Source organism: Camellia sinensis, chromosome 8 (genome assembly GCF_055761805.1).
Source record: "Camellia sinensis isolate YWXY chromosome 8, ASM5576180v1, whole genome shotgun sequence".
Classification (NCBI taxonomy): domain Eukaryota; kingdom Viridiplantae; phylum Streptophyta; class Magnoliopsida; order Ericales; family Theaceae; genus Camellia; species Camellia sinensis.
Window position 1 is genome coordinate 10455803 of NC_138968.1, and position 10817 is coordinate 10466619.

The 10817-nt window shown below is 34.6% G+C and overlaps 1 protein-coding gene across 3 annotated transcripts; it reads right to left on the reverse strand.

The window, feature by feature from the left end:
* Positions 1–2957: 2957 nt before the first annotated feature.
* Positions 2958–8420, reverse strand: YSL3 (YELLOW STRIPE like 3). 3 transcript variants are annotated; one of them, XM_082884701.1, is made up of 9 exons: positions 8108–8420; positions 7780–7962; positions 6173–6560; positions 5913–6085; positions 5080–5177; positions 4863–4997; positions 4576–4765; positions 4333–4444; positions 2958–4041 (listed from the first exon to the last, which is right to left on the reverse strand). In XM_082884701.1, exons 2-9 carry the CDS (start codon positions 7801–7803, stop codon positions 3107–3109), a joined length of 2055 nt encoding a protein of 684 aa, XP_082740827.1. In that variant the 5' UTR covers positions 7804–7962; positions 8108–8420; the 3' UTR covers positions 2958–3106. The 3 variants fall into 3 exon arrangements, with proteins under 3 accessions (XP_082740827.1, XP_082740828.1, XP_028094387.2); XM_082884702.1 differs by having other exon boundaries at positions 6173–6583; positions 8108–8351; XM_028238586.2 differs by having other exon boundaries at positions 7780–8420.
* Between the last annotated feature and the right edge of the window lie 2397 nt (positions 8421–10817).

Consider the following 10817-nt stretch of genomic DNA (forward strand, 5'->3'; position numbering starts at 1 on the left):
AAGTGAAAGGAGCTAAGTAGAGGCGATAGAGGGAGGAGAGAGGTTGGAGGTGATGCAAGATAGTGGAGAGGAGCGCGAAGGACTAGTCCAAGATATTGGTGGCGAATGGTTATTAAAATTTGATAGGGTGAAAATTAATTTTGATATTCACCAAAATATCTAAAGAAATTTTACAAAATTTAGAATATGTTAGTACTAGTTCACAATGATTATGGCAAAGCTACAAATTTGAAGTGTTGAAAATCTAACCAAGAGTTGGGATTATTGGGACCAATAAGTTATGGTTGGAGTCTACTCTCAATCCCGATCTCCAATCCCCATCTTTATATTAATGGGAATCTGAGCTGCTATGCTATTCTATCTCACCTATAGTTCTTAGGCTCCGTTTGGCAAGAGCTAAACGGGGTTTTTTTTAGCTATTTTAGCCACAAAAGACAAAATAGGCTATTTTAGCCACAAAAAACAAAACATCACATCCAACCCACAATCATTACATTCTTTTCTCACAAAAAAAATCAAAAAAGCCAAAAAGCCCTTCCCAAACCAAACTTTTTAGCCCAGGCTAAAATAGCCAAAAAAACCAAAAAGCCAACCTACTTCCCAAACGGAGGCTTAGTAATATTATAAATTTAGTAATTAAAAAATAATTGATCCATTGAGTTCGTCCGAATTGTATAAACTGAATGTCCGGCATTACTCTTGTGGTTGTCATCCTTGTCAACCACAACTGTCATCCTTGTCTATCGGCATCCGTCCGGATGACTGGCCGAATAATTGGCATGCACAAATTCAAACAATTTAAATAAGTCCAAATTCGGTGGATGTAGCAATACTCCTTAAAAATTTTATTCAAAAAGTATATAGAAATATCAATATGTGATTCAAATTTATTTTATACATAAACTCTATAATATACGTTTTCAATCTCCACCGCATGTTACCATTCTTGATAAAAATTTAAAACCCAAAGTCTAAATCTTTGACTTTCTGATATTTTTAATTTATAATATAATATATGAGGTTTGTATTTTATGAAGGGGAGAGACTCCTCTCTAGTTAGATATTTTAATTAGAGGATACTGTTGAGTCTTCAATTGAGATATTGATATTTAATTAATGTAATTTTTTATAAGAATGAAATACTCGACGAACTTTATATATTAAACAGTTCAAATGATCGATATGAGTTCCATAACAAACCTATAAAAATTCAATAATATTCTCCAATTCGGTTTAAATTGGAGAAAAACTATGACCTTTACGAAGACTATAGAGATGTGTTTTTAACTTTCTCTCGAAATATGTTGCACAGTACATGATGTGGCAATGCTAACCTCTATTTGCCACTTATCACATGATATAGCCTTTTACTTTGTGGTTAAACAGTAGAGAACATGTGCATCGCTTGTGTACTTCATATAAGAATTTGCCACTAAAAAAATTAACTCTTTCCTCTCAAAATCATTTCCTGCCATGCCAACTACTTTTTATGAGCTGGAGTTAGTGATGGTGGAGAGGTGGTGGTGTGGTGGTCATGGTGATGGTATATAGTAGTGGTGTTAGCAATGTTGGCATAGTAGTATAGTAGCGGTGGTAGGTGGTGGCGATATAATATCGTTGGTTACAATGTTGGCACGATGGTGGTGGGGTGATTAAAAGTGATTCAATTATTAAGTTATTTTAATCAGTTGCTTAAAGTTCACTAAAAAAAACATTTTAAAATTCTTACTGTGAAAGATTTCGTTTTTTCAAAGATTTGATTTGTTTTGAGAAGTAAATTAAAAATTGATTTTGACTTTTTTTTTTAAAAAAAAATTAACCGTGTTGTCAAAATAGTTTAATGTCTCATTTTGGTGGTGTTTGGAAACTTGGATTGGGAGGCTTTTTTGGACTAAAATAGACAACAAAACAAAATATCACATTCAAACTATAATTATTTCACTTTTTCTCTCATATCCATCAAATCAATTACCAAAAAAAAAAAACTATCATCGTAAACACAATTTTTTTAGCCACGCTATGAGCATTTCTAAAGGCAAATGCTATAATATCATTGCCATTGTATTCACCCAAAACAAAAGAAAGCATTGTCATTGTTATAATTTAGCAACGAATAACAAAAAATGGTAGAATTATAGTAATGTTGCTCCAATGGTCAAATGTTATTTTGGCTGAATCAAACACAGAAACTGGTGTATTTGGTCAAACACACTAGTTTCTTTGGTTATGCAAAAATGGCAGTCTTGTAAAAATGGCGATTTTGTAAAAATTTATCTATTTTTCTAGGAGGAAGGGAGGGAAGGAAGGAGGTTTTGGCAGCTATGGGCACATATAACAGTTGCCATATGTGACCATTGGAGCACCACTTTTATTTTCAACTGCCAAATTTAATTATAGAAATTCCAATAACAAACTATTAGAGATACTCTAAAATAGCAAAAAAAATCAACTAAAATAACCAAGTTTCCAAACAAGCCCTTTAATATTTAACCTAAAATCTCAAAAAATCCTGGGTCACTGCTGGGCGTGGTGATTATCATGGTGGTAGTTAATAATGTAACAGAAGAGATAGTACTCATTTAAACGGATGCTCATGTTTAATCCATTTTAAATTCATATAAATTTGGACAGATTTAAACAGTTTTAGATAAGTATAATTGGACAAGTTTAAGTCTTTAAAAAAAAAGAAAAGAAAAGAAAAGAAGAAGCTGAAATAACTTTATGAACTTAATAAATGAAATTAATAGTTTAAATATAAAATTTTAAAAAAAATACTGATAGTTTAATGTTGTGTTTGATTGAGAGATTTGAGAAGGGAATCAGAAAGGAAAATAGAAAATGAAAGTGAAATGTGAATAAAATATACCTATATTTCACCTAGTTTTACACTTCTTTTCCCTTTTCCTTTCCAAATCCCTCTCCAAATCGCTCAACCAAACAAAGCGTAAGAGATAAAATTAAATTTAATCTGCATTTCTATCATTTCTAAACTCGTCCAAAACTACAGATGTATAATTGATTACTCATGTAACTACCTATTCTTGCCCATAATACAATTCTTCTATATAGTTACCCAATTCCATCTCTTACCCTCCTTTCTTCTTTCTCAGACAATCCTTGCAGCCAAGAAGTTCATACAAATTGGAGGATGAATCTTGGCCAAAGCAAGGATTGATGAAGGCAGAATCCACAACCCATCTCCACAAATCAAACCTGATGCAACTGCAGGAACCATCAAACCAGCCTTCCTTCCATTCAGCTTGTGCCAGGCAAACACAACCAAACTACCGACAGACATGTCTATCGCGAAGTAAGCCCCAACTAGGAAAGGCACCGCCATAGCCATTGGAAGTGGAACCCATTGTCCAACTTTCTTGGAGCTAACATCTCTCACCAAGTTTGCCACGAGTGCAAAGGCAAAAAATCCATAACAAAGCTGCAAACAATGCTGAGGCAGGGCAGAGAAGCCTTCAACACCCAAAATCGCCATGTTTCTATATATGAGGGCATAAGGAGCTTTGTATTCCCCATTCGGGTCCCCAACATCAAAAGCCTTGTAGAAGAGTAAGAATGTGAGAGGTGCTACCACACAGCCTATGGCGGTCCCAAGGGCTTGGCTAAGTAGCATTGATCGAGGGGATGTGAGGGTGAGATGGCTGGTTTTGAAATCGTGCATTAAATCAGAGGAGATGGAAACAATGGATTTGATCAGACCACAACCAACAAGTCCTGCAACTACGCCAGATTCTTTCCCAGACATAGCAGCAAGAACAAAGAGGGCCACTTTCCCATAATTGTAGGCCATGTTCATATCTGTTAGGCCAGCACCGTAAGCATTGCAGAAGCTAAGAGTGGGTGCAAACAAGTAGGCAGCAAGAACGTAATACCACTTGAGTTCAGGAAACATGAGCGGGATCACAATGATGGAGACGATGGAGAAAAGCGAGTACCCAATACACGCTACCCATAAGGGAATGCCCTCTCTTACAAATACTTCGTTTCGTTGAAGATCCTCCAGGGGCTGATTCATGGCATCTGAAACTGCAGTTAGAAGAAAATACGCGTGTTAGTAAAATTTCCACATTTTTTTTTCCAGACTTCTGTCTTTCGTGGGATTTTTTTAAATGTGTCAAGAATTTTACTTTTTAGGTCCGTTTAGCCTAGTCCAGAAGGATCTTTGAAAAAATCAAAAAGAAATTCACTAAAGACCAAAAAAAAAAAAAAAAAAAAAAGTCAACCTTTTTATTTTTTTATTTATCAGATCCATCTAGTCTAGTTGCTAATTTAACTAGAGAGACTGCAAATAAAGAAGACATATAGTTGCTAATTTACATGTTTTGGGGTTCTTCTTCAATCTACCATATATGCTTTGAGCGGTGAAGAAAAGTATCTTGAGAAAGTTGTAGAGCCCGTCTCCCAAGATGAGAGCAATAGAAATAAAAACCTGAAGCACAAACAAGCAAAAAATAATAATTTTCTTTTAGATTCAGATTTGAAGCCATAGTAAACGCTCACAGACATCTCAGAAGTTTCGGCTAAAATGACATTGAAAGTTAAATCTCCTTGTTCATGGACCTTGTAACCATTTAGGCTCTTCATACTGCTTTCTGGTAAAGTTTCAGGGAACCAATTTCCTTTCTGCTCACTAATTAGTGGCCACATTATCCCCCAAGAGAGCACAGCTCCAAGAAGCAATGACAAGTTCACAAGATGGGAACAAATCATTCCTGCTCCGATGTAAGTCATGCTAAAATCAAAGTAAAATCTGCAAAAAATTCAGTTGCATGTATAAACAACTGTTGAATAATCTCGGATCGAAAATAAAACTAGCAAATGCACAAGAACAAACATCAAGTACACACGTTTGTTTCCAAGCTTTCAATCCAAATGTGGGGAAGTTGGAGAATCCACATTGTTCACCACCAGAAAAGAACCATTGGAAGAGACCCCACAGAAAACTAATAGAAAAGAACTTCATGAACCCATGAACCTGCTTCCTGCAAAAGGATTGTTACTATATTGAGCTGTTCCAAACTTGAATTGCATGATAACAGGCAGTTAATGAAAAAAGATGCATACTTGGCCATCTTGTCTCCTTTAGCAGTATGAAAACCGTTAATAAGAACTGCAGTAGCAGTTCCACTAGGGTAAGTTAATTTGTAGTCAATTATCATGATCTGCAAACAACAAAAAATGCAGAGTAAACAAACCATTACAAGTTTCTGAAAGCGAAACAAAAACCCTTCGAGAGATCATTATGAAATTCAAAGTTCACCCAAATCATCAATTAAAGTTGCATGAATTTTCAGAACACCAGCCCCCTGTTTCATGCAGCTTAGTAGAATTGCTTATAACTTCGTTTTATTTATTTATTTTAGTAATATGTGCCAGAGTATTTAGTGTTGCACCGTTTTTTCTTACAGATTTTTAGGCTTATTTTTGTCTTCCGTGAACTTTTATCAACTTTGAGTCAATATGTTTTAATTTTTAGGTAAGTCTAGACTATCCTAAAATAAAAATTAAAAGAAATGAAAAAAATTCAGTAACGACAAATAATAAGCCAACTTGTATAGGTTTTTTCGACAAAATTGGTCTATTTTTGTTTTCATCAGTAAACTTTTTTTCAGTTTTTTTTTTTTTATTTTTTTCTTTTGAATTTTTAGACCTAAAAATTTTTTTAAAAAAATTGATATAATTTTATAAAAACTCACGACAAACAAAAATAAACCCAGAGGAAAAAAACTTATAATTTTATAAACTAGATATGGATCGTTTTTGCTTTCTGATTTCTAATTACCAACTTTTTTTAAGAAGCTGCCCCAATCGAGCCCATCAACTTGACAAATGAATCCACCTCAAAATCAGTGAAACAAACCCTTGCATACAAAGAAAACAAAATTAAATGAACACACCTTCCTGAGAGGAACCAGAGCCAACAGGCCAACAAAGCTAACTACAAAAAGGAAACCAGTCATCCAACCAAGCCCCGGTTCCTTGTAGCTCCCTGGTGAATTCCCCTCTGTATCAATCCCAGCTTGCTCATATGTTTTCTTGTTCAATCCCAATAGATAAGACCCAAAACCACCTACAATTAACCAAAAACAAAACAATTTTTACAAACTTAGCAATACCCTATTAAAGCATTGAAGTGACCAGAGTTTTGATCTCCAACCTCCAACAGCAATGCTATAACAAGCAACTGCACAGGTCTGAATTATAGTATTTTCTTGTCGAGTGAACGGAGATGAGACAAATCCAGCATTTTGAAGCAACTTTGTCCACGTCCGTATGAACACGAAGGCAAGAAGAGCAGCCGAGACATTGAGATTAGGGACAAGCCCAGTTGTGAGATTGAGCTTCATCACTATCACACTGTAAATGATCCCAATCAGTACGCTTGCAATAATTCCTCGAACTGTGATCTGTTTTGTCCATGGAAGAACTCTCTTTACGTCCTCCGGCTCATCTGGCAACTCTTCTGAGACCTCTCTCTCAATCTGGTTCAACTCTTCTTCCACACCAACGTTCCCCATTTGAATTATCCAAGTGTAGACCCTTGTCTAATTCAATCATCAGACTCACTCTTAAGAACCCCATATGAAAAAACAGTCAACAAATACACATAAAAATTAATTTGAAAATCAACTGAGCTAGTCCTATGAAGCATGGACACTTCAAAATAGGCGCAGTAACGGTGTCAGACATGGGGACACGCCAGGAACACGTACGGGACATGCCAAAAGGCATGTCCCTTTAATTAATAGGTGGTGTGTCCCTTAATTTTATTATTTTTTTGCTAGGAACACACAGGGGACACACGTGTCCAAATATGGATAATCTATTAATTTGTTTAAATGTAGTGATTTATATATATATATATATATGTATATATATTGAATTAATGGTAGTTTTTATGAATTTTGATTGTTTGGTAACATAAAATTAATCTCAATCGTAAATAAATATAAAAAAAATTTGCCGTGTCCCCTGCCATGTCCATGTCCATGTCCCCAGTTTTTTAAAATCATTGTGTTCCATGCCTGTGTCTGTATCCGTGTCCGTGCTTAACAGGCTAGGGACACTTACCTTAATTGAGAGGTCAAGGTCAATTCTTGTGAAAGTAAAGACTGATTATTTCTTTCATATTAGCTTTTTCTTTAGTTGTTATTCTTCCCTTTATGGACTCTTTTCATATATTAAGAGAGGTTAGTGTCAATTTCTAGTCAAAGTAGAGACTAATTATTTATTTCATATTAGGTTTTTCTTTAGATGTTATTTTTTTCCTTTAAACTCTTTCATATATTAAAGTGGCTGTGATGTTGAGTTTGCAGGTAGGGAGTTGTGGTGCATATTCTAAAAATGGCATACTGCATTACCACAACAAACTTAACATAACCACAATATTCCGTAACAAATACCTTAACATGTAACTTTTCTCACCAAAATGATTTGTCACTACAAATGGTTCCTAACATTTTCACCACATCGTTCATAACTAATCAACATAATCACAATGGTTTAGAACTTTCACTTTAGGTGCACACCATAAATTCCCCATTCATAACTTTTACCCAAAAAAATTCATAAATTTCTAATGATAGGAGTGTGCATATTAGCATTTTCGTTGCAGGTATATATAATTGGACTTTCTTACGTAATTACTTGTTCTATTTAATGTAATTTTCTAATATATTTTGTAAATATTCTCCTGCCAATTGACTAAAAACAAAAATTAAAAACTTTAAAAGGAAGCAAGCTAGTAAACATGAGTGATCTCACCTGGATAGTTCTTTTCCTTAGCATAGGAAGGTCTGAGAGTATGAAAAGCTCACAAAGCCTCAAAATTCAAGTCTGAATTCTTCAAATGTATGTATCAACAAATAAATCTTTGCAAAACCCAAAAATGCCGACCCCCAGAACTCCACAAAACAGCCAAATCACCAGATCGGTTATTGACTTCCTCTGCATTTGCTCACAAAACCCAATAAACCCTCAATTGGGTATTTCAAACAAATCACCAAATTACCATATTTATAGGTGTTGAATCAAGAAAACCTTACCAACATGGAAATAAGGTTAATGTGTACTATTCCTGTGTAGTACTAACCTGGGTTTGTAGTACAAATCGATTGGAGCATTATTGTAGTACACATTAATGAAGTCTAAATTTAGCACCTCTGTCTCACATCATTTTTATGGAACAGTTGGTGGGCCAGATTGCTCCTCCTTCAGATTGACTCCACTGTTTCTCTCTCTCTGAATATGGAAGGTGATGTAATTTTGTTTTTGTAGTGCAGTTGGATTTGAACCGTTGGGTTTTGCCTTTGTGGCGTGTGGTGTGAACATTGTGCGTTGAATTGAGGAAGAGAGGCGAGAGTTGGAGAGTCAATGCCCTGTTGGATTCTTGGAGATAAATGTTTAGATTGGAGATTATATACTGGGCCCCATATATTGTGTTTGTAATTTTTTTTTTCAACAATTGTAGAGATCACTAATTTTGGAACTCTAAAAAACCTATTAATGACATGGCACTTAATGAAAAAGAAAAAAAATACAACACCAAGCTCAAAACATCAAATCATTCCTGATGGGGTCCACTGCCACATCATTAGTGATAGCACTAATTAGTACTCTTACTCATTTTCCTTTTTTTGGGGGATATATTGCTTTTTTAGCAATTTGGATTAATTTTTTTATTTTTTTATTTTTTATTTTTTTTAATTATTTTAATTTGAAATTAAAAAGTCTTGTTTAGGTTAGGTTTTTTCTTGTTTTTTTATTTTTGTAAAAAAAAAATGAAATATAATATTTTGTCTTGTAAAATTTTTAGCCTATTTTTTTTTTTTTTTTTTTTTGACTATTTTAGCCCCCAATCTTATTTTAGCCTATGCCAAACAAGGGCATAATATATAATTGGATTGTATATCCTCCAAATGGGTTTTTTTTTTTTTTTAAGGTCCCTCGTATTAAGATTTTATAGCATAAAGGACATCTAATATTTTCATAATATCTAAGGTCCCTCAAGTTGATCCAGAAGTCCAGAGAAATTCTGGACTTTCAAAGAATTTCTCTGGGTTCAACCTAGAGAAAATTCAAATTTCTCTAGGTTCAGTTTGACCAATATTCAAACCAGATAAAATTGATAAATGCTAGACTTCCCAAGCCCAGAGAAAATTAACTTCACCAATTTTACTCAATTAAAGGCAGAGAAAATTAAACAAATTTCTCTGCCCTCCCTGCCTCTCCTAGACTCAACTCTCCAGAGAAAATTTGAAAATTTCTCTAGTCTTCCCTTCTTTCCAAATAAATTTTCCTTCCCTGGCCTTCAGAGAAATTTCCCTCTCCAGATAAGATTTCTCTAGCCTTCCTAGCCTTCCCTTCTCTCCAGAGAAATTTCCCTTCTCCAAACCCAAAGAAATTCACTCAAACCAGATAAATTTCCCAAACCCAGAGAATTTGAATTTGAATTTGAACTTAGAAAAAATTGGTCAAAACGAATCCAAAGACATTTAAATTTTCTCTGGGTTGAACCCAAAGAAATTCTTTGAAAATTCTAGAATTTCTCTCCAATTTACTAACCATTTTCTTTGTACGTTGACTCAATCAGAAAAAATTGATTAAAAAGCTAACACAATTTTCTTTCGTTTGCTCACCCATACCTCTATTTTCACACCAACCCACCAACTAAATCTCCTTCTGAATAAAAGCATTGGCAGCATCAAAATCTTTATCCATCAAAAGATCCTAATGCCCATCTCACTTTGCCAGAACATCATATTTTCTTCATTGGGATCCTTGTCTTTGCTATTTATCATTGTCTTTCCAATTTGCAACATCTACGCTAACACCCATTGAACAACTTCGGCAACATTGTTTGTCATTGAATTGTTGTTCCCAACCTACTGCAATTAGTTTGACTCATCCTTGTTTGATTTGAATTCTTCTACCAGTTCATAATCTTTGCACCATCATCTCTTGCCTCCAACTTTGTGATCTTGATACTTATTATTTTCACCATCTGACGGTATCATTGCTTCTTGTTGTCATTGCCTCAAATCACTGGAGCAGTCAATGGCAATCATTGCCCTTCACAACATAATCCCTAACAAAGTTCTGAATCCCTCCCACTCCGATTCGCCGATCGTGACGAGGAACTTGGCGAGAGACTTTTTGAAGAAGGATTCGCTGGCGTAGTTGCCGCCTGGATCGCTGGAGACTGGGAGGAGGACGTTGGCGAAGGGATGGGATTTGGGGGTAGGGTAGACGAAGATCTTGAAGCTTTTGTTCATTTGGTTGTAAGGAAGCTTTTGTTCATTTGGTTGTAAGGAATAGAGAGAGAGAGAGGAAGCAAAGAGTGAGAAAAGAGACCAAACTTAGTTTTTGAAGAGATCGGGGGGAGAGAGAGAGAGAGAGAGAGAGAGAGAGATGAGAATTTCTCTGTGATATATGGGTGTGGGAGTTGAGGAACCTTAGACATTATAAAATAAAATTGTGAATCTCTTCCATTACTAAATATGGGAGAGGAACCTTAGACTAATTTTTTCCCTCAAAATGGGTGGATATACAATACGTACTCCCCCTATTATATCATATCACGTCAAGGATAAGAACCAAAAATACAATTTTACCCTTTTACAATGAAAAATCTGATTGTGTGTATATATGACCTTTACAATAAGAAATTTGATTGTGTATATTTGAAATCTGATTGTATATGACCAAAAAAATTATGTTAATGAATTTTATTTTAAAACTTTTACAATCAAATTTTTTACATAAACAAAATATATATATATATATATATATATATATAATTA